A 25,446-nucleotide genomic window follows, 5' to 3' on the forward strand; every position below is an offset into this window, starting at 1 on the left:
TCAACAAATGTGATAAGAATTACTGTATCCAGAATTACTGTTTCTATCATTTTTCATAGAGATTAGATATTTACTCCCAAGCCTCTGCAAAATCACAGCAGAAACGTGGAGCTCTGCAGGAGTTCTGAAATCTTTCCTAAAGGCATGAAATAATTCAAGGTTGTTCTGACAACAGAACTGATTATCAGTTGTTTCGTGTAAATAGTAATGTAACAAATTACTCAATGATTTAGATAATTTATTTAGATCTAAATATGAGTTCAGTGCACATACTGCTGTTGTATTCAACCACTGAAATCAATAATGTTATGCTGTAATTCTAACACTAAAATACTCTGGAATGTGGACGTGAAATAGTCTATAGTTCAACTGATTCATAGTAAGTAATTGAACTCTTTGTATGAAAGAAAAAATGGCAAACGTTTACAATGTATGTGTTGTAAACACACTGTTTTAGTTACCACAGCCAGTAAACCAGATAAACCATGACACGTCAGGTTTTATTTTTCTGAAATTGTGCACATTTCAAATCAAATGATACAAAGGGGAAAAAGCTCATCTTTGCACAGCAGGAGAATGTCTAAATACAGTCAATTAGAATCTTTTGAGCATATTCTACCCCTCAAGAAACTCAAAATATAGCAGATCTTCAAAAAGAGAGAGAGAGAGACAGACAGGGACTTTTAACAAAATATATTATACTAAAATGATGCGACTTTTCTTCTTTCTTTTTTCCCCAGCAGCATTCTTCTGCCTTGCATTTTAAGCTAAAATATTTCTGCTCTCAGCTGGGTATTACCGTAGTCCACAAATGTTTTCATAGATACAGAGCAATTTATTTGAAGTGAGTGCGACTGCTAACACATCATTATCAGAAGTCAGCCTTTTCATATTTACTTTCATTTAGCATTCAAAATGCCATGTGAAAAATTACTTTTGTGTTTACTTATTAGCTCTTTGCCCTGGGAGGAATGAAATGCATGGTACCACATGGCTCCAATAGATTGCACCATCTGTTAATCAGCAGAGATACTACATAAAATAATAGGTACTCAATGAAAGAAGCAAACTCACATGCCATCCTGACGAGTGATGGTATAGCCATACTTTGGATACTTGACAAAGGACACGTTGACCCCAACTAGAGGCGTTCCATCTGTAGTCACCACTTGGCCTCTTATAAGAGACACAAGACTTGAAAAGAAAATAATGAAAGGTAATAAAGTTAGTTATGAAAACATTTACAGTGTTTATAAACCGAGCGGTGGAACACATGTGCCTCATTTACTCTAAATTCAATTTGCTTCAAGGTTTATTAGAACCTGAAGATAGTACAGGATCACCCAGCTCTCTCTGTTTACTTAAATGAAGAAAATGTGTACCTATGCGTTGAGGCTTGTAAAGATGGAATGGGACTTGATGCCTTCCCTTGGGTTGTACCTCAGATGCAACTGTCTAATGAGGCCTTGCAGAGGCTTTGCCACCTCACATTCAGCTAAACCAGAGCTGTGACCCTGAAGTCCCAGAGCAGTGATGACCCATCACTTCTCAGAATACCCTGCCTGGCTACAACACCATCTGTGGACAGCTCGTACACTTTAAAAATATGGTGTAATAGTGTATCTCCATTTTATACAAATGATTTTCCAAATTAAGGTCCATGAACCTTCATCTTAGGGAGTGACTGACCTCTGTACACTGTGCACTGCTTCCTGATCTGTAATCCTTGCTTTTCACTTTGTCAGTTGCAGAAGGGATTTGACACAAGGCCCGCTTTATGCACCGGCAGAATAAATGGTTTTCTTAGCCACCAGGCTACCCACTTTGCTTAAACTAAAGGGAATGAAGACTGGTCATTCCTGTACAATTGGGCACAGTCAGACTTCTTCTCTTTTGAGAGCACTTTGCTGCTGGAGAGCATGCAGCAGGCACATACTGCTGGATTCCAGCCTCCTGGAAACAGCAGCCCCACTCCTCCCTGCTCTGCTGCTCCCTGGCACAGTTGCCTCTTCCTGCCTCTCTCCCTGCTCTCATAGCTGGAGAGGACACTCCTTCTCCTCGCTCCCTTCCTCCCACTTCCCAATCCTGACAGAGGCAGCTTGGTGAGAAAAGGAAGATGCATGAGAAAAAGAGAGGAAAAGGAGAAGCGCCTTGCAAGAAGGACCACAGCACTGAGCTTTGCAGGTGTAAAGTATTCTATACTAACTAGCACTAGGCACTTCTGGCATAGTCCACCACCTCTGACTGGTAGCTGTACAGAGACAGAAAACAAAAAGGCTCATTTCCAAGCCGGCTTTGCGCTGGCAGGGCTGGAGCTGCGCACAACCCTTAGCAGGCGTCAGGCACACCGACAGAAACAGAGACCTGACAGCAAAGATTCCTGGACCCTGGCCAAGCTGTGGGATGAGGGGATTAAAGTGGTTTGTGTTGTGCCAAAAATGGACAAATTTAGTTCAGTTCGGGGACAGCTAGAAGGCCTGCATTATCCCCTATTCATGTATTTCTGAAGTGGTGTACATATCAGAGATACATATTCATTTCCACCAGTAATACCAGGGTTGTTTTCAGGCCTCTTCTGTGATTCTGAAATGCTCAGGATGCTCTGATGTCTATTTCTAACTGTACTATCCACACTTGTATGAAGCACTGTGTTCATTTATAGTAATGTATACCACAGAATTTTTTTGTAGTCTTTTAAGAGGCCACATGTGAAGAGATACTAAAATATGTGAGGTGCAAATAAAACAGAACTGAGACCCCTGCAACTCAGGACACTAAAAACTTAATGAATTTAAAATTTCTAACAGGATTTTTTCAGAAGAGTCTCAGCTCTGAAGTAGCCAGCTCCTGTTCAGGCTAGATTTGTAATTCTTAGAACATTCATACATGAATAGCTTGATTATTTCTAAGTTAACTGCTTGAAATTAAGTAAGATGGGTGTTTTCAGCTGTTTTTTTTTTTTTTTTTTTTTTTTAATTAAATTTAATTTTGTTAGTAATTACAATTAAAACTATATTACAGCATTATTTAGATCTCTTCAAACTCACAACAAGAGTGCACTTTCCATTCTTGTACACTGCAGTCTTTATAAATGATAAAGCTCAGCAGCTCTTGCTGAGTGGAAGAAACCTGCTTCTAGATGTTGCCAGTGTGTTAAAATGCAAATAAAACTCAAGTGTTATAAAACAAAAGCAATAATATAAATTGCAACAGAGTACCCTCAATGGAATTGATTGCTGAGATGGAAACACAGGAAGAACCTGAAAGCAGCATCTCATGTAAAAAGATGAACAAAAGCTCTGGGGGAAATTTTCCCATACAGTGCAACCACATAGATGAAATGTCATATTTATAGCCTGCTACCTGCTGTTGAAGGGATTTTCTCCTGGAATGATATGAGTGCTGTCCTTCCCCACTAAGAGCTTGATTCGATCATAGAATGACTTCACAGCTGGTGAACCAGAATGGCTCTGTTGTATGATGTCAAGAGGATCACGGGAACCCCGGCAGAGCAGGCTGTTTTGACAAGCAGACTGGAGGCAGCAATCTGGGTCTAGGCAGTCAACCAAGCCATCTGAAAGGCAAGAATCATCAAGATTCATTCAGCTGCACAGTGCTATCAAGCAAAAAAATCTAATGGACATCTCAAGGCACTGGGAGAAAACGTTAATGCACACTCTTCATAGCATCTCTGTGCCAGAAAACTGGTAACTGAACCAGAAATACAACAGAGATGAGACTTTCATAAAGTATATTAGTTAAACATCATTAAAGTTAATTTACACCTGTGTTAGAGGAGAATCAAGCCCAAAGAAATCCATTAAGAGTCGAAATAAGGAAAAATGAATAGTGGAAGGAGTAAAGGATTTTTTTTTAATCTCTGCAAATGATTGCTTTACAAAGTTTTTGATTTACTTGCTGGCCTAGGAATTATGACATTTAATTTCATTTGTTCCATCTTGGGAGATGAGGGAAGGAGAAACAAGTTACTGTTATCCTTGCCTAATGAAAACAAAAATTATGCTGCACCCACTTTGGTAATTCATAGGGAATTCTGCTCTCATAAATATCTGAATGAGAACTCGGCCACGTGCTTGGGGTAAGTATCAGCCACAAAACTAGTGGGCTCAGCCATCACAGTACACACTACTCTGTCCATGAAGAATATTTGTTAAGAAATATTTTTAAAAATAATTATAATCTAACCACTGGGAAATGAAATGCAATCCTGAATAGGGATACCAATCTGCATAGGCAGATGAATCATAATTATTTTTATCACATATGGTAACAAATTCCAGCATCATCCCTTCCCTTCATGTCATTATTTAAATTAAATGTTTTCTCTTAATGGAGTTCTACTTAATAGCTTAGTAAATTAATAACTATTTACTTTGAAGTATTATTATCTGTGAGAATTTAGAAACATTCATTCATCTACTTTTGAGAAATCACAAAAATCAGGCATCCAATCTGCAAGTCTGTAAACTTTCAGAGACACTGCAAGGCACATCAGTCTCATTTGCTGAGTACAGATACAGCCTGGGCACGCAGTGCATCACAGACACAAGAAAAACCATTCCAGAAGGTCAGCTGACAGATGTAGATTAGAGAAAGATCACAACTCATTTATTTTCAAGATCTTCCAAACAGACCAGCACTACATTAGAGTAATAACTGGAAGGGGAAAAAAACAACAATCAGCTATAAGAAACTTTCTTATTTTACAATTAACCCGAATTTCCAGCAGATTGTTTGTGCCCGAAACAACTGATTCTGATTTAAGAACAAAATTGCCAAGGTATACTGACAATTTTTTCATTCAGCTCACTAAGGAAACTTAAGTTAGACAAACTATCTTGTTGTAAAAGCTATAGATTTCTTTAAGGTCAGTCGCCTATTCACATTAGGAGCCCCATTCATCTTGAAATCCCTTCCAACATGGCGGTACATATCTTTATTTTTATTTTGCTGCAGTCTGTTTTCCACCTGTTTTATGCAATCGTTGTGAAGACCCCATCAGCCTCAGATTATAACTCAAGGCGATTTCTCTGTTAAGCTCCGAGAATCTTTTTCTTGCCATTCTTCTCTTTTCTTGGTTTGTGGCACTTCTAAAACTATGAACTTAAAGCTGTCCACTATTTAGTCCACTCAGTTCTTTTATTCAGACAACTCTCAGTGAAGAGAATCCTATCAGCAGTAACAGCAGAAACAAAATAGAGGATATAAATTACTCTTTCTGACAAATTTACATTTAGCTGTTACAGCTGCATCGTATTTTTGCTACACCTGTTATTATAGGTGAGTGTGTTATGTCTGTAATGACCTCATCACGCAGCAGATTATGGGCTGCTGTGACCGAACACTTCTGACGACACCATGAACTTTCAATTGCCATATCAATCTCAGTGTCCTGTCAGTCATGAGAATCACATCTTTATGCTAGCAAGCCCCCTTGGATATAGCCTGACATTGCAATCTTCAGTAAATTACCCTGTCACTGCCAATCTTACTGTTATCTCACAAACAATCAAGCAGGCAATCACACTGCTTTGAATTGCCAGTTCAGGACCTGGGAGGCTAAAAACATCTCCATTCCGTACCAGGGAGAAACCTGCGCGTGAGCTGTTTCACGCAGGAAGGTTTTCATGCATTATGGGAATTCATACTTGCACAATTTCATATACTTAGAGGAATATTTCATGTATTATAACGTAAATATATACATGATCTACTTGTTTGGATCATTATCCCATTTTAAATATACTGCTGCAAACTTTCTCAAGGTGAGTCTCAGCGTGAGAAACCTCCTTCATACACTGAAAAACCTTCAGTAATGCCTTTGTTCTGCAATCACAGAAAATTGTGATCTTGAGCCTACCCAGCCCAGGACACCATTGGCTTTGGTTGCTTCATGAGCACCTTGCTGGCTCACATTTGACCTTGTGTCCAATGGCACCCCCAGGTCCTTTACTGAAAAGCTGCTTTGCAGTGGGGTGCCCCTCTATGCACTACAGAACAGGGCTGCTGGTTCCCAGTGCAGCACTTTGCAGTTTTTGTTGAACTGCATGAGGTTCCACTCAGGCCACTCCTCCAGCCATACTGTACCACAAAACATGAAATTAATGAACTGTTGTGCAATCACTTAGTTGCATTAGACTCAGTTGATTAAAATCGAGGCTAGAAAAAAATGTACCTTCTATTAGAGAAAACTGCCATAAGCATGAATTTTAATTAGAATTCAGGACTTTGTTTTTAATATATATTTCAGAAGATGTCATCTTCAAGACTTCCTCAGGCATGCTGAATTATTTATACAGTTAATTCAATGACAAAAACCTCACTATAGGCCTCATCGAGATACCACTGCTTGTCACAGCGCGTACATCTGAGTTTAAGTTAGAAGCACTCTGACAGGAAAGACACCGTAGAGGGAGTTAAGACGGTGCTAAGCTTTCTCCAACAGTTTGAGATGCAAAGAAGTCCTGACTCGGCTTTAACTTACAAGGAAGAAATAAGAAACGTTGATCTAACTTAAACTGGCAGCACAAGATTAGCTCTCTGTTCCTTAGTTATTCCCAAATCTTTCCAGAAGCAAATTAAGTGACATGGGATTCCTCTTGAAGACTTCACATCTGTTATTGGGGATGCACTTTTTTTTTTTTTTAACCTTTTCTGAATGGTTACAAAAACTAAATCATACATAGGCTTAACGCACAGCAAAAAGCAAAATTTTGAAATATCACATAAGAAAAATGATGCGCACAGCTTCATTTCAAGATGGCTTCTGAACACCATTAGAAGGCCTAAAAAAGCATACCACAGAAACAGTGATATATATTATTGCCAAAGTATCTAGGACCTCTAAACATCAGTTTTCCTTCACCACTTGAGGGAAGTTCTGAACATCTCCAGATGCTTAAACTCCAAAATTGTGCTACATCCTTCTTTGGAATGTTAGTTGACAGTTGAGTTACTGGTTTCTTTGTTTTCTTTTAAACTTCGACAAGTTAATTTCCTCAGTGCTTACTCTTCATCAAATCCTGGTGGTACTACAGATTCGATTCACGATGCGTGCTGGAATGGTCACCTTGTCCTGGCAGCCAGCTGCCTGGGAGGTGCTCTCTGTACCCAGCAGGAGACAGTGCTGTTTCCCAACAAAACTCCTGAGCACACGCTCAGCAGAGGGCATCCTTACACTTCATTAGCTTTAGGAGCCAGCCACTTTCAGAGCGGAATTCCTGGAAATACTTCTTTTTCCAATAAACATTTCAGACTTACGATTAAAATGGAGTGTGGGGGGGAGTGGCAGCTCCAACAAGCCCTGAGGGTGAAAGGGCCTTTGATCACTCTAAGGGCAAATTAGTTAATTTATCATGATCCGATTTTAATTATGTGTAGTATTAATATACCCAAGGTGAAAGAATTGGAGATGCTCTGTCAGATTATCAAAAGAATAGATCTTCCCTCTGCCAATATGGAAGTATTTTAATTGAGCTCTAAAACTGCATGCAGAATGGCTTCCACGGATAGACTATTCCACAGCCCAGTACATCTTATTACCAGTTTTTATCTAATATTAACTCAAATTTTCACTTTTATAGCTTGACCTAATTGCTGTCATATTGGCATACATTGTTCAAAATAATTCTTCAGAAGTCCTGGTGCTAACAAGAAAGGAAACGCTTCTAATCCTCTTCCAGCCCTACTCCTCAATTGGCTCAGCCTAGCTGGAAGGGCTCCCTGTAAAATGCCATTGTAACATTGATTTTAGAGCAAACCATGAACACGGCAGAACATTTTCACAACCTTAAACATGAAACAAAGCTGTTTTTCCACAAAAACTGGATTGTAAATCCCAAATTGTGATAAAATAGAAAAAAAAAATCACCCAGGCTTCTTCTCAGAATACCAAAAACTCCCCAGTGAGGTTTAAAGTGCCCTGGACTAGGGTAGTGGTAGAGCAACAGTTCCCCTTCTCCTGCCCACCCAGGACAACACAGCACAGCTCGTGCATGCACTGAGCACATGGGGACCTGCAGGCCTGGGGATGCTGACAGGTTAGGTGCTCCAACTCCAAACCACACCTCCAGCAGAGATGACTGAGAGGGCTCTGTGATAAGACAGCCTTTAAAATACATTAAGTCAGTGCTTTTTAACCAGGCAATCTGCAATCACTAAATTTCTTGCTTTCCCTTCCCTGTGGGTTGTAAGAGCTAGCTATTGCACTAACATATCCCACGGGGGACAGCGTGAGGATAAGCTGACTAATGTGTGTAAAGACAATTAGAGGCTGACACGAAGTTTTAACAAAATCACATACGAGCATACTCATTAGCCCTTGTCAAACTTATATAATGTCTAGTTTCAGTACAGATTTTATACTTGAGTCTACATGACTCACTCTGGCCCCCATCCACAACAGATTTCAACCACTCATTACATTTAGTGCTCTAAAACTGACTATTGTGCAGGCTCTGGGAAGGTACTTTCTGTGCCAGGAGTATTCTGGGTATTTATATTGAGAACTTCATAAAATCTTTTGTCTGTGCTGAATTAGAGACCCCTGCTGAGGCAATGCTTGTTGAGGCAAGCTAAATTACATGATTTGCTTTTGTGCTGTGAAATACTTGTATTATCTTAAATGTCACGAGCCTGATGCAGTATCAAGTCACAGGATTTGTAATTCTCTAAAAGCAATTTTTTTCTAAATGTTTATTGCAGAAAGACACTTCTCTGTTTTCTTTCTGTCTAATTTTAGAGATGAGTTTTCTAAGACAACTCAAATAAACAGCCTTTCAATCAGTCAAGTGCACTGTCCTGACAGTGAACTTCACTGGGAATGTATTTTTCTCTTGAATTGAAGAAGATTCATACTGTAGCAGATAGCTGGCTTTCTCTCATTCATTATCTTTAATGTTTTGTGCCAAACAGAACTACCGCCAACTGTACTTCTTGGAGTTGTTACAGCTATATAGTAGCAAACTGAAGGGCAAAATTTGTCTTCTGAGATATGCACAACTCTCTTTACAAAGCCAAATGGATTTACCTTAGCATTCTATAATGTTTTGGCTGCTTCCCTTTCTTCACCACTGAACTGTAGTCCAGATAATTACAAAATTACATTCTGGGGGAAACATGAACTGTGAAATGATACAAGCAATGAAAGTGTTTAAGCCTTTTACAGATTTTTTTTTTAACCTTCGTGTGGCTTTTCTCTCCATCACAGTCAGATGTTAAATAAACCAATTTAGCAAAATTTTGGTAGTTTTCTGTTTTTCTTTCTCTGAGATAACATAATTTACATGAGTTGTCAATAAAAATTATAAATATCAGTATGACAATTTTGAAAGGATGAAAAAGGTGGGAGAAAAAGAAGAAGAAAAGCCTAGCAAGAGCAACTTAAGTGGTGATACGAGTCTCCTGACAAGGCTGCTCCTGCAGAGCTCTTCCTTAAATACCTCTTGTGGGTTATCTCATTGAGATCAGGATAAAGGGATCTCAAAAGTGAGCTCCTTGCATGAACTGCTTCCAACATCTAGTAAAATATTCTTCAGAAAATGAATTTTTTTTTAATCTTGGTTTTTTGTTTTTTGTTTTTAATCTTGCTTAATGCCCATTTTCCTTGAGGCAGTGGAAGGTTTAAGGTTAAATATACACAATTTAGGAAAACTCTTCTGAGAGGTTAAAAGCATTGTGCGATTCAGGAACCACCAAATTATTATAAAGCAGTTAGTGTAAAAAGATGGGTATAAATACGCTCCTACAGGGATTTCCTTATGCAATAAGTTAAAGAAATATGTATTTAATAAGTAATGCACTTTCCTCCCATTCCTCGAAATACCATTTTTAATCCCTTAATTTTCTAAAATATGTCTACAGTGAATTAAGTGGGCTATACAAGTCTATTGGGGGGATTATACATTGTAATCACAATTATAGGTCATCAAATTAAGCAGTTTCAAATCCCTCCAAAAGATGCTTAATAACTATTAGACTACTGAGGGAGCGATTAAGAAAAGGGATTAGATTTAGAAATGGTCACAGTGAGTGAACTGCATAACTCAAACATGTTTAGAAGAAACAGAAACATTTGTCAATATAAAAAGGATCTTAAAAGTGAGTCAGTGCCAAAAACTCCCCACCCACCGTTACCTTTTGGTTAGGTCTCTGCCTTAAAAACAAAGGAACAAACAAGACCCTCTGAATCTTTTTAAGCAAAGTATCCTATAGCGACTGTAAACATCTTCATAATGAAGACCAGACACAATTAATACTTACAGATGTGCTGGTAAGAACAAACACAAGTGACATTGCCTGTGCTGCCTCAGATCATGCACAACTCTACTTGAACAGCTGTGAGAGGAGAAAACAGCTCTGGACACTGTCCTCTGGAATCCTGTTTTATCTGTATGAGTAATACGCACTGACATCTCATACACAACAAAGATTTGTAAGTCTCAATAGCTGCCACTTCTAGAAACAAACCAGCTAAGGGGCATTAATCTAAAATTGAAAGAAAATATTAAGTATGATATTTCATTTTTCTTTTTGAACTACGGTATGTAATGCACATTGTGGCACATAATAAGACAAAAGAGGACAAATCGGAGTCCCTTTGGAGTCAGTGGCAATGATCATCTTGACATCCATGAAATGAAGACTTGGCCCAAGGCCTTTGAATCTGATTGTGAGATAGAATCACAATAAGAATGGTTGAACAGAGAAAAAGCATCAAAATATGTTAAATCCACAGACACATGGGGAAGAACAGTAGGCAAAAAGTTATTGTTCTATTTCAGTGACAATCTGAAACAACTACATTTTAGCAATATGAAATGGATAGAGAAAGATGGATATTCACCTCTCCTCATTTAGACAAAATACTGTGGTTTTAACTACCCTGCCTTCATCTGAAAGACTACTTACTGTGTGTACTCAGTACAGCTCCAGAACTACTCACTCAGATTAACAGAGCAAAGATGTTAACAAAGCAGCAAATGAGTTCAGCATTTGGCTGCAAGTAAGCTGAGTTGAGTTTCAATGAAAATGAAAAGCATGAGTGTGGAGAAGAGATTTCTGTAACATTCAGGAAACTTGCATTTTATGTGAAAGTTGGGGTTCCAGCAATTAGCTAAATCTTTAAAATTGATTCCAACAGTACTGTTCTCAGCTCCACCAAGTGAAGAAACTTAATTCTATTTGTTTCTTATTAGACACAGTCACAATTACATAAAGGTGCATGTTGAAGCACACTGCACACATCCCTTCCTTCCTCTCCATTCCTGAATGCTCCTGTGGTCTCCCCTGAGTTAGCACTAATAAACACAGAGGTCACTGGCTGTGCTCCTGGCCAGATGTGCAGTGAACCAGGCCCACACAGCGTAGAGCAGCTTAATGCAAAGGCACAACCCCACTCTAAGTATTAAGCGATGCAAGTTATTTTCAGTCTCGAGTTTTGTTGCAGTTCTCACTTGTGACTGAGCAATTAACACCCTGATGGGTGTGACAATGAGTCTGTCCTTACAGAGAACACCTGGGAAGGTCTCAGGCCATCTTAAAGAAATCTGAAACCCAGAATATCATCAAACTGCAAGAGCAAAAAATCATAGAGACACTGGGAAGACAGATGAGTAGTTCAGTGCAGCTCACTGTACCACCAGTGCACACAGTGATTGAATCCAACAGCTTTAATTGATTAACATACACCTTGCTGCTGTTTGAAGAAACAGGTCACTGGACAGGTGTGGAACAGATTCTAAGCTCTCTTATGGAAAAGCTCTACAGAAACATGACAAGGATGATACTACTAGAGACCAATAATGATCTCTAGATTAAAGCACTGATCTCAGGGTCGGGAGATAAGGGTTTCATTTCTGCTTTATTACAAAATCCCCATGAAAAAAAGGCCAAGTGGACTTTTCAGGTTGCTGGGACCTTGACAAGCGTGCAGATGTTCAGAATACATATGCTCCCTCAAGAAGCAATGAGCAGCAGTCTTTCTAGCCCCTAATTTCAACCTGCAAGTGCTGAGAACTTCTTAGGAATTCTCCCCTTAATTATTCTGCTATTCAGTTACACTACAGCCTTCAGGTGTGACCATGGTGAACCAGAAACCATGCATCTTGAAAGGTAGTGCTGATCAATATTACAGATCTGTTGTATGGCATATATATTCTACATAGTCAGTGATTTCTCTTTCATAAATTTTTAGAATTTTGCAATTTTAAACTGGGAGGAACAGCTGAATGACCTCAGTAGTCAAATAATTATTCCCACATGCCTTTCTGTTTCACAAATGCAGAATATTGTCCTGGAATAAGTAAACAAGCTGTTCCCCATATGCATATATTTTAGTTCTTTTTTAGACACCTTATCTCAGTATTTCTAGTAATATTTTCTAAACTCCTTGTTTGGGGAAAAATATGATGATACACTCATTTACAAATTTTTCTTTATAATCTTCAAAGCTAAGAAAGCTGCAAACATAAGCAATTAGCAACTAAGCTTTTAGTTTCTTACAGTGCACACTAATACACTTAGTGCGTTTTCTCGTTTAGTTAAGGGACCAAACTAAGGAAGCAGACTCCACATAATATAACTTGGAATTTGATTCTGTTTCTAACAGATTCAGTAATGCCAATAAAACAAATTCCAGTTTTCAGAAATTCAATCAGCTCTACTTCTTCCAAAATATTCCCGTCAGTACTGATCACATGAAACCAAGGAACTAATGGGGAATTTACAGATTAGACCTAGCAGCTGATATCCAGGTGTGGTTAAAATCATGGTGCCTCAGTTTTGGAGTTATGAACCATTTCTACACAGTGAAATTTTATATAAAATTAAAACACAAATTTACCTTAGAAGCGTTCATTCATATAGGTCAAATGTTTATCTGCAGTTTTAAGAAGTATCTCAAGTAAAACATTGATTAATCAGCAAACAACAGATGCACTCTTTAATTGTTGGTCAAAGAAAAGTGAAAGAGTCTCAAGGAAAAAAGCTGTGTCTGATGTTTGATTTTTAATGGTGAGCAGAATCAAGTGGAAAAGAATCTATGGTGACTTACTATAGACACTGCAATAAGACATACAAAAAGCTGTTTGAGGTGAAGGGGATAGTTTACCAAGCAGTCTTATTTATATGATACATCTCAAAACTGCTTTCAGGTCAGTATAATTGACTACAAAGTGGAAGGCTGTACAAAAAGAGATAAACTAAAGTGATCTTTGTAAAATACAGAATAAGTTCTGTTTTTTATAAAGGTATTCCTGATAAAGGAGAGAAATTTGAATGGGGATTTCAGAACCTTACCATATATGATCGCTCAGCACAACTCACTCAGCTCTGGCGTATGAGCTGTGAAATATGGCAGCACGCTACAATGACTTACATGGGCTGTGCACACAGGAGTATGACCCTGGCCTCTAGCACAGAGCTACAAAAATGTTCCTAGCTATCCTGCTAAATCAGCTGCTATGCTTGTGCACACAGGCAGAGTAAGCTGTTCTGCAATGCACGTGTGCCAGGAGCCTGCAGGAAGAAGTTCCGTCCCAGCAGTCTGTACTCAGCACCCCTGAAACGCCATGGGCTGCAGTGAAACTCCAGAGCGCCTCAGCCCTGTTTGTTTCAAAAGGAGGGAAACAACAACACTTGATGATAATGACAGCCAAACTCTTTCTGAAGTAAAATGACTCATGAAGAAAGTATGGATAACCCTCTGGTCTTTAGGGATGGGGAATTGGAAGACTTCTGCTCACCTCCCTCGTTATCCTTGTTATCGGCACAGGAGGTTTCCATGGCAACGTTGCATCCAGGCCCTCTCCAGCCGGTCTGGCAAACACACTGCCAGCTGTTCTGGCCCAGTGTGCACCTCCCATTGCCATTGCACAAGTCAGGGCAGCCATCTGGGGGAAGAAATGAGACAGGTAAGTACAAGGCAGGCTTATTCACACTCACACTCACGCTGCTGGCAATATTACTGTGCATACAGAAAGTTTTGCTCTTGCTGGTGGGAAAAACACTTGCCCTGCTCCAGTGCCATGACTGCGATGTGGAGATGGAAGGTCAGGAAAGGGGCTAGCCTGGAGAAGTGGGGACTTAGCTCAAGCCTGGTGGGAAAATGAGCCCTAACAGCAGCTATGTTCTAAGAGCCCTGTAAATGTTCCCATCTGGAGTTAAAAGCAGTAGATAGAAACAGCAGTCTGCTGGCAAGATCGTGTTTTTTTTCCTTCCGTGTGTTTGTGTACATATATGAGAGGGGGAATGTTTTCTGAAACAAGTACTTCAGTGCTCAGGTGCCATTTATATTGTGCACTGCATGATTCTCAAGAGCTTTCTCTACACAAAGTTTCAGTAAATGATATTGAAAATATTTTCCTCTTTTAACAATCACTTAAAAAGACTATTTATTTAACACGGAGTTTACTGAACAGTATGATGCAACCTGCCATGCTTTCTGAAAGACAAGAAGAGATAACTCACAAAAGATACATGTCTTTAATTGGCTATGGGAATTATGTGTCCAGCAAAAATTAAATGGGGAACAAAAACATTCACTTGCTGAGGTGCTTATATGCTCCAACAGAATGTCCACAGGCAAGAGAACAACTTGACTGCTTTTTATTTTTCCTGCAACTAAATTATTCTCAGGAGATGCCTCTGTATATTACCGAGCATCCCTTTGGAATGAAGGGCATGAAAATCAAATTCCAGCCTGTAAGATAATGAGGTCTTGATAACCTTCCAGATACACCACATCCAATCCACACAAGTCTACGGATGTGAAAGAAGATTTGATAGTCCCGCAGTGGACCTCTCCTATCTCTTCTAATTAGTCTGAGCAGGAGGAGAAGGCTGTGTTGCCACTCTGACAACAGATATTGGAACCCAATCATTCAAGCTCTCACATCTAGTTAGGAGATACAGTCTCATCCTGCCAGGTATCTATACACCCACCACATAACATGTCTCTCATTGCTTTTTGTCTTGGGCAGTGAATTTCATCTCAAAACAGCTCACAAAGCTACATACTCTCCATTTTCTTTTCAGCACCAGTGATGGGTCACTGAAGGACCTCCTACAGAGTCTCAGACTCCTACAGAGTCTCACTGTCTAGCTGGAATAGTCCTTTACATTTGCCACTGTGACCCCATGCTGTGACTATGAAGTGCTCCATTCCCTTCCCCAGGCATTTTAGAGGCAAGGAGGAACTAATGGGCAGCCCTTGCTCTTTTCATCAGGCACAAGCAAGAAAGCAGCACTGGGAAACATCCTGAAAACAAATAACTGTGTTCTCTTTGTCTGAGCAGCACCACTTCAGATATGCAGCACTGGAGAAAGACTAAGTCACCTTTGCAACCCATGGCCTCTGCAGGTGACCAGGAACAAGAACAACTGTCAAACTTACACAGCTAGTGCTGAGAGGTTGAGCAGCCTTCCAGAAATCACTCATTTAGCCTGCTATGCTTACGGAACCTTCTATAAGTGCATTTCTGTCAGCCTGTTCAAAAAGTCAGAGCTCTGAATTTGGGTCTCTTCCTACTCCTTGTAGCCTTTGCTATGATCAGGTGATGCTAGAGAGGAGTTCTTCTGACCCCAAACTGGTTTACACAGCGCTGCGGAGTTTGCTTGTGGGAAAGCAAGCTGCCTTGTATCCCTGCTGTTCACCACTGGTATCACTAGAGGTAAACATTCACTCTTACTTTACCTTACTGGGCTCCTGAGAAATTCAGAGTGAGTAATTAAATTTTTAGGATGGAGACCTCAGCTGTCCTGTGGAGAAGACTGTCTAAAGATAACAGCAACCAAAGTTTCCACATGTCCTGCTTGGTGCTCAAATCTATACCACTGGTAACACTGGCACAGCAGCTCCACCTCTACCAAATGTCTCCAAGTAAGACACCAGATCTCTGTGAACACGATCAAGACCGTTCAGTTCATTCTACAGAGAAAGCTGTCAACAGACAGAAACAAATCCGAAGAGTTTTCAGTGCTGTTACTGTGGACTGAAAAATACAGTTCCTCCTTCTCTTAAGTGAAAGGTTGTTTTGGCATAACATACCCCAGCTATGAAAATGTACTTGTTTTTCAACCCAGATAACATATTTTCAAGGCATTTATTTTATCTCTTTGGCTTGTCAGGTTGTTCGAATGACCAAAATGAGAAATGTCTGAGGGGAGGCATCATACTGGAGAAAAATTATTCGTTTTAAATGAAAAACAAACAGTAATTGTGAATAAACACACAAGGTTGGCTTTGTACTGAAGCACTGAAGAGAATTAAATCATAGGAACAGTTTACTTTGCATCATATGAGCAAGATGAAAACACGAACAGTAGGGAGCTAGCAAAATCTCTGAGAAGTTTATGTGCAGCTGGGGATTAATGGACATGACTTTGCTTTCAGCTTAAAGAGGGAAGCAGGCATCACTGTTACAGACATGATGTTGCTAGGAAACACTACGCTACCTCTGTAGTTTATTTCACGGGCTTCCAAAGACAGACTTTGTGCTTGAGTAACCTAAATATCAGAAGGATAAAAAAAACAAAAGCAGTTGCAGACTACAATATGATCTAAGTATTTTGACAACAATTAATGGATGTGTTGACTTTCAAAACAGCTTTAAGCAAGGGAGAAGAGTTGAACTATTTTGCATGCTCATGTGCATTTATGCACACACACTATGCTTGTTTGTATATGCACATCTTTATTCAAGCAAATATTTACACAAGTACACAAGATCTGTTAGGCCAAAATTTATTCTAATGACCCATTAACTAAATAGACAAAAGAGTCCCATTATAAGTTACTATATAAATAGCAAGTTTTTTTTTTTTTAAAAAAAACAACTTTATTTAGGCAGTGCACTTTCATTTGAAGTCTGGCAATCCGTATTTTGTAATTCCTATGTGCCCACGTGCATAGGGACTGGTGCAGACCAAAGTCCCCTGCACACAGCGTTCACACAGCGCCTTGATGCATTTCAGTGCATTCTGAGAGCAGACAAGGCAGCAGAGCCCCTACCTGAGGAGCCTCAGCTGCAGAGTTCACTGCTGGGCGTGCGACCTTTGCTGGAAACACACTGCAGTCAGCCCATGGCAGTGCTGAGTGCTTTGGTACAACATGGTCTCATTGCGCAGCCGCAGCTCACATCACAAAGCGTGCTACCTCCTGGCTGCCTTATGGCTCTACTCACAGAGAAAGGCAGTGTGAGAGAGCAAGGCAGGTACAGCAGTGAGCAGATTGGAATCTAACCTTGAGAAGTAATTCAGCACAGCATAAAGCTCTCAGTCACTGCACAGAGAGGGCCCTCCATGCTAAGCAGACAGGTTGCTATTCCTAAGGTGTAGAAAAATTCTACTCATCTTTTCTATTACAGTATGCTTAATGGAAAATGTCAAAAAGCTAGCTTAAAAAAGAAGAAAGTGCTTGTTTAAAGTGCCAGATTGACAAGCTATTTATTCACAGAACAGTCACTGTATGGGCAACAGCAGTTCATGTGTCTCGCTCTTCCAGCTGTGCCTGCACAGCCCTGCACACACTGCTGCGGCAGGAGGCCAAGCACTGAGGCAGCTCCTTCCCTTTCAGGCTCCCTCTGGTCTCTGAGACTGGTGAGTGTATGTACAGGAACATATGCATTTTGAATTAAAATAGCAAGATAAAATTCAGTGCTATTTTCAGTGTACTGTCGGGAATATGTGACTAGCATTGTGAGGGAGTGTCACAGTAAGAGAAGATTTCAAAATCAAAACACTAAAATCCATTCTCCACTCCACAGAAAAAGCATCCAGCATTCATGTCAAGTGAATGCTGGAAGACACTGGGAAAGGAAAGGGAGAAATGAAAGCTCTTATATCTCTGAATCTAAACTTTGAAAACAGTTGATTTTCTTGTCCTAAGAATGAATTTGATTTGTGTCTCTTGACCGTGCTTATCAGTAAGAGGAAGAGAATCCACCATGAATGCTACATACACAATGCAGTAGAACAAGATGTTGTTACACAAAACACTAAGAAATAAGAATACACAGAGAAAACACTTTGGTTATGTTTTCTCAATTTTAAACTCTGATCAAATGCATATGAAGAATTATTTCATTTCAGTTATTCCTTAATATTCACTATGGAAAAAGAGTCAAGAAGGTTCAAGACCTGTAGTTATAGGTAACAGGAAAAGAAAGCGCTGTTTGAAAGCCCTTGCAACCCAGAAGACACAACGTATTAAATACTAGACTTTGCTATCTGTTTGTAGAGCTCCACATTGCCACAGTCCATGATGGGGCCTAGAAGATGTTATAAAAATAGAAATTAAAGTGTTACTGCTGCTCATATTAACAACTGAGGAGTGAGAAAAATATAGTGACCCCAGAAAACAAGAACTGCTATTACTGAGTTCACTGTAAGCAAAATTAAGTCCACTGCTTCCAGCAGGCCTATGTCAGCTTTATCTGCTTCTATAACTTCTTATTTTTGAGACCTATGAGATTTATAGAAAGCTGAACTTAACAAGAAAGCTCACAGAATCATTATGAATAGTCAAGAAAATCAATATGGACAGTCGTTTTCAAGAGTGATAATGGTTAATGTATTTATGAGACAGTACTCATAGGTTTTATCTACGGTAAAACTATTCTGGGTCAAAACTGTAAGGTGATTAACTCATTGATGAACTCAGCAAATGAATTTCCAGTATCTAGGCAGTACAAGAAAAATCTGAATCCAGTTTTAGATAAATTCCACATTGAGTTCATTTCCATTCCACGGATACTGACAAACCCCAGGTACACAATTACACAAGTACACAGCTACTCAGGCACATATAGGTTTTCTTTTGCATAAACTAATTCAAAGCTCCAAAACAAACTCTTCAAACAAATCAAAGTACAGTGACATGCCATTCAGGTAATTTGTGTTTTGCATCTAAATCTTGAACCTGGTTATAACCACCAGAACTCACAGAGGGGCCAATCACTTGAAGGAAAAGAAAGGGCAACAAGCAAGGAAAACGAGAAACAGCAGAGAGAGGAAAAAGGTAAAAATGTTCCCTGGCACCTAATAATCACATACAGTAGTAAACATGATTTTATTCTCTACCCAGTTTGTACACAGAAAATTACATGTAAATCAAGAGGCTACATCTGATTCCTTTAGTCTGAAAGCTATCAGGCATGGATGTCTCCTCTAATTGATAACTAATGGAGGGATGTGGGTTGCTTGTACCTCTCCCCATTTAGTTCACAGTGCAGCTATTAGTCTGAAATATAACACCTCTCATTTATCTTTGTCTAACTCCATTTTCTACATCTTCATCCAAAACCCTCCGGCAGGCAATGGAGTCTTTCCATTGACTTGCATGGATGCTGCACCAAGTAGTCCTATGGGTACAGATGCCTTGCAGTGAGGACTGTGGTGCTCAGGCCAGGGTTCTCTGTCACACAGTATCCATTACATCAGTTTCTAAGGGAAACACTTAAATTTCAGCTAAATCTTCCTCCTCGTTATAGTTGTTAAATACAGAGCTGCAGTAAATGAAGGTACTCTGACACAGCACCTACAAAATATAGAGAAATTAGAAAAAAGCAATAATGATAACAGTTTAATTTGTATTTTAGAGGGCTATCACTGTTTTCATACTTTTCTGTTCATTCCTTCAGTGTGTTGCTGCTGACCTACGGCTATCTAGCAAATAATAAATGAGGTACACATAATGAGGTACCTAGCAACACTGAAAAAAAATCCACAGCTTTTATTTTGCTATTATTATTTTTAATCCTTCAATTCAAAAACCTATGGGGCTCAGTTCAAGCCAAAGAAAGGACATAAAATAAAAATGACACGTAGCATTATGGTAGGAGCACACAAGTTATTTTCTACATCACTATATTTCAACAAGCTCATATTTCAATAAGCTCAAATCCAAAATATGTAACTCAACACATGCCAACACAATTTCCTATTTGTTGAATGAGAAGTGAAGCTCCTCTGATTGAGTTTGGACTGTTCGAGAACAGTCTCCAGAGCCTGCAGAGGCCCAGCTCAGGTCTTCAAAGCAGGACAGTTGCACAGACTGGCAAGCTGTTAAGAACTAACCCAGCCTTTCAGTGTAACAAAAAAGCTGATTGCACTGCCCAGCTGAGTTACAAGTAAAGAAGAATGGGCCAACTACAATTTTTTTTTTTTAATTGAAAAGGATGAAAAAAAAAGGAAAGTTAATAAGTAAGTTTCAATAACTCCGAATCACGATTTCTTCCATGCCAACACTTACAGAGCAATTACAATGCTAACTACAGTTTCTGGGAAATGTATGTTATAACAAAATTTCCTTTAACATTGCATCAACTTACTACATATCTATGTTATTTATTTCGCTTGTAAAGGTAGTAACTTGGAGAGCACCTTGGTTTCCAGGCAGAACAGCAAAATGAGAGAAAAAGATGTGTGTCCTTAGAAGAGAAGTAAACCTCACAAAAAAGGGAACCACTGGTACTAAAAAGCAAGCCTCGAGAGAAGTCACTGGCATGAAGAGAAATAAAAAATAAGGATAGAGGGAATTTCACATTGCAGTACAGATCACAAAACTTCGAGATGTAAGTAGCAGTCCATTCTTTTTGATCCAGTTTCACTCTGTCTCAGGCACAAGGGCTCCCATTACTTTCAGGGGGAAGATCCCCATGACGTCTCCTGGCACGTATGGAAGGAGTTCTCCAACTACACTGAATTCTGGAGCAACCATACCCAAACTAACAGCTGGGCAGGGAAAAGAGGGCAACACATTTGTGCTTCACTGCCATGAGGCTTGCGGAAACCAGATGGATGCATAACAAAAGAATCCAGGTCTGCTCTGAATCTCGAGTACACACAAATAGCTTCAGTGAACCCAAGAATTTGGACTAGGAATACACATGAGACACAGTTTCAGAAAGGAATGGAGTCTGCACTGAAGGCAGTTCCAAGATGGAGAAGCTCCTGCGATGCTAAGAGGCCAATTGCCCTGCTGCAACCACCAATGCAGATCGGGACCATGCAAGTGTAGGGTGCTCAGAGGATCCTGCCCCCATGGCTCCCCAAGCACCTGACTGTGGGCAGGGAGGAATGGGTGCTGCTGCATGCCCCAGGAATGCTAACCACAACACAGAGGATGCTCCATGTTCTGCACAGAAACAGCTCTGTGCATAGTGGCTTTATCAGTGGCCACTTGAAGGCAACATGGCAAACATACCAGCATAAACCAGGTAGTTACACAGAACACATGGGCGTGTGGAAAGACACTGCTGCAGCCCAAGAGCTACAGAACAGGTGCGTAGTTTTGTCTATAGCCTGAGCAGATTATTTCCTGAGATTCTGGACTAAAATGAGACTCTAGCAGCATATTCAAATCATGCAGTGCACACTCTTCAGACAAAATTCATATTAAATTCATCTTCATATATCCAATAAAAAGATACATAAATATGCAGTAAAATTTGTACTTAAGATAGAGAGGTCTTTCAAATTAATCTTACTGTAACAGAATCCATTTAGAATATAACTTGGTATGAAATTGCATTCATAAAGCCAGTACCAAAACCATAATCTTTTATTGTATTAATGTTTCTGATACAGGGTAGAAGGGCTGGTATCATCCTTTGTAAAACATAATATTGTTTCTAGAGGAAGGATCCTTCTCAAGCTGGGCTTATCTCTAAAATAACATCAATATGAATAGTTTATCGGCACTGAAATGATAAAGTGACAAAACTGACAGGATGTGTAAATTCAGTCAATTGAAGAGCAACAAGCAAAACGTTGACCTCATATTTAAAAGAACGGATAACATAATTAAAATGTAATAACTAAAATCCCGACATTAATCACAGTGCAGTGGCAGGGAATTTGAGTCATTCATTTGTAAAAGTCAGGATTCACACAGTAATTGCTACTCAACTTCTTTGCACAAGTGTAATTTGCTTTCTATTTCAAGTATGTGGCAGCCATGTATTTGTACAGTTTTTATATATTTCAACTTTTTTAGTAGTTAGATTTTTAAAATTATTTTAAATATGTGGCAACCATGTGTTTGTACAGGTCATGAACTTTTGCGAATAAATGTTTTGGCAAAGTGTTGGTGTACTTTTACATGTAAATATGCAAGACTTAGAAAACCTGATCTACAGTGGTGCACAAAGTTGTGTTCTTTTCCAATTATCTTCACCCATCCTACCCTCACCATGTCCCAGCAATAGGCCAAGAGAAAAAACATGCAACGTGATGCTTAAGTGAGAACTGTACCTAGCGAAAGGACAAGTGAAACTGACCAGCAGGTGCCAGGCGTCAGGTTTCAAACACTCAGTTTCACTTGGCTGACCGAGATTTATAAATCCAGCACAGTGATCTGTTTTTTTCCTGCTTCAGTTAGGAAATAACACAAATGTGTAATATTGGTATTTTTAATAGATAAAAAAAGTATGAACTCAGAATCATATTCAGCTTACTGAAGCATTTGTAATATTTGAGCCCTGAAAAACAAGCTGTGAGTTTACAGATTTCTTTCATTTTATGCTCCTCTATACAGATTTCAACAAAAGCGTGTGGACAACAACAAAGGAGCTCTTACTCCATTCTGCACTCCCAACTGACTAAGCTTGCCAGTGGAGATGGAACTGCACCATGTTCATCCAAATGGGAACACAATTGGGTGATCCTGCGAATGCAGCCTGTAGAACACTAGAGATAAGTCCTATACTTCAGCTGCTTGGATAGGAACTTCTAAAATCCCAGTATATATTAGAACGCTATACTGACGTAGGCCTTCATTTCAAGCATTTAAAATCTAAGACACTGTTGACATAAAAAGTGCAAGATCAGCCCTGAAAAAGGCAGGACTGCTTGCTACTACCAAGGCTCTGTACCCCCAGCTCTCTCATTTGACTGAAAACCCTCCAATGATGCAGATCCAATTTTTCTCTCTGAATGCCTCGATGAGTCAGCAGGGGAGATCACATTGTCACTGGCTAGCTTTTCTCAAGACAGAAATGCCATCCAGCATTTCTTCTGCTTGAAATTTTAAATGAGACTCACAGTCACTGGCTTTACCTCTCAGAACATACTTGAAGCAATGTTGTCATTTGTTGCAGCAAATTGCAGGGAATTTAAGTGCCAAATGAGGTTAAATCGGACAATTTCTGGTGAGATACATGAAATGTAACTACATTAAACTAATTCTTCAGGCTTGATGTAGTATGAAAACTCCAGGATGTTTGTAATTAAGCAGGAAACCTTGTCCTCTGCTGTGCTCACACACACCTGAATCTAGGTATCTTACATCAGTTTTGGTAACAATAAAATTATTTCTTGTATAGTGCAAACAATGATGGCACAGCACAAAGTGATAACAAGGCAAGCAAACAAACTCCAGTGCCTTCTGAGGAAATATAGAGAGAGAAACAGTGAGAACAACAAAACCACCAAATGGTGAGCTGGGAGGGACAAGAAAGCTGCTACAACAGACCAGGCCTGTTACAGGAATACTGCAAATATGGAGAAGTGTATTTGCCTGAGAAAAACTGTCAGACTATCATGTAATTAAAGTAGCCATTAAATCTTATGAGGGACTGAATCCTTCACTGACTGGATTGACTCTTCATCCTTCTGAACTGTTTGAGCTGAGGGCTAGGACATAATTGCTCCATACTGGCAAAACTCTGACAAATCCAAAAGAATGATATGGATTTCAATCAGCTAATATACAGCCTCAGTGTTCACAGCAGTCTGCTGCACCTCAGCCCTCAATATAATGCTTAAAAGCTACTGCACTGGCAGCTCTTCAGACAAGGATGTGCCTTCAGCTATTCCTGTAAGGTAACTGACTAGCAAGCATGGTAAAAACAACAGATTGTGGTAAAAAGCATTTCTAAAATGCTGTGGTGGTTTTTCAGCTCTTCCTGCATCCTGAAAGGGTCATGGATAAGCAGTGCTTCTGTCTGAATGGCAATGGATTACTCAGACGCTGAGATCTCCTTTCATTAGCCTGGCATTAGTCTGACCATTCAGCATTGAAGAAAATCTTGGATGTAACCATTCTAGCCATGTACCACTGGTAGCAACTTTTCAGTTTCCATACGTTTTTACACATTCCTACTAAACTAAGCTAAAATTTCAGATCTAACACAATTTTGCATTTCCAGGGAAGACACAGTTCTCAGTTCAGTCATTAACTTCAGAATACACTGATACACTTCAGAAATTCTACACACAGGACATGTAAGAGCTGTGCTATCAATCACTTCTGAGGGACTCTAACAGACCATTTCCTAACAAGAATTTACCTCCCTTATACTTGCCTTGACTACAGCAACACAATATATATGGGCTTACATTAAATTCAGCTAGTTGAATGCTGAAGCATTTCCTCTTAACAAGAACAGGCACATCAAATACTATTTTAATTCTCTCACCACTGGCTTCTTAAAGAAATTTAAAACCATGTTCAAGGCCTTACTTCTTATCTGGTAGGCTCAGGATATTTAAAATGCCTAAGGTACAAGGATGGCAACTGGGGTTGAGAGCTCTGCTGAGCTGACAAAAGCTCATCTTATCTGTGTAGGAGGTAGAGATCTTAAGCTGCCAACTCAAAATTATGAAATAAATTCATTCACTTTATATATAAGAACTTACATATAGAAAAATCACATATCCACTTTCAGCTCCAAATACAAATTGAATTTCTTTCACCATAACACCCAGAATATACAAATAGCTTTACAACTATACAGAGGAGGATTAGAAAAGAACCAAAGTGCACTAGTAAGCCCAGCCTGCACTTGGTGACCAAACAGAACTGCTTCTCTCACACTAGTACTATTTAAGAGTAGTTTACAAGAATATTTCTAATCCTGCTTACATTTGGACATGGACTGCATGATGTTATGATGTACAACACTGACGAAAACCCATGAAACCATGGCAGAAGGCAGGGTACACGTGCACATGTATGTGCATACACAAGAAAGGCACTACAGTAAGAGAAAGCAGATATTGTGAACTACTTGCGTTGCTCAGCGTGCCTCTGTAGATGCTTAGCTACAGCAGCTGGCTAATAGATAGTGAAGGAGGTTGTAGGCTATCTGCCTTAAAAACTATGGGCCTGGTGTGAACTAATCCTACAGTGCCATTTGAGGAAAAGGTTGGACTAGATGACCTCCTTCCAACCTGAATTATCTATGAATCTTTCTGCTGTAGAGCTTTATTATTCATAATTCTCAGGGCAGCATATGCCTTTTTTTTCTCAGGCATTATTACAATATAATTACTTGCTGTTCATCAGATATTGATGTCTGTATAGAATTTATGATTTAGCAATTAACTTTCAGGTATGCAAATGCAGTTCCTGTATAAATGTACAGGTTCTCTCTGTCAGAGGAACAAATATGAGCCTTAGTGTAAGTACACATTTTCCTTCATTAC

At 39.4% G+C, this 25,446-nt stretch overlaps 1 protein-coding gene across 3 annotated transcripts in view; it reads right to left on the reverse strand.

Moving 5' to 3' along the window:
- TENM2 (teneurin transmembrane protein 2) overlaps positions 1-25,446 on the reverse strand; it is a 547,500-nt gene that overhangs the window by 32,709 nt on the left and 489,345 nt on the right. For all 3 annotated transcript variants that reach the window (XM_042826120.1, XM_042826119.1, XM_042826118.1), the window contains exons 14-16: positions 13,764-13,910; positions 3,364-3,574; positions 1,075-1,194 (exon numbers count right to left, since the gene is read on the reverse strand). In XM_042826120.1, coding sequence (XP_042682054.1) covers positions 1,075-1,194; positions 3,364-3,574; positions 13,764-13,910 — 478 coding nt within the window. The remainder of the gene's footprint in view (positions 1-1,074; positions 1,195-3,363; positions 3,575-13,763; positions 13,911-25,446) is intronic.

This window comes from Centrocercus urophasianus, unplaced genomic scaffold, assembly GCF_019232065.1.
Source record: "Centrocercus urophasianus isolate 14NV4802_14NV808 unplaced genomic scaffold, USGS_Curo_1.0 seq_26, whole genome shotgun sequence".
Lineage (NCBI taxonomy): Eukaryota > Metazoa > Chordata > Aves > Galliformes > Phasianidae > Centrocercus > Centrocercus urophasianus.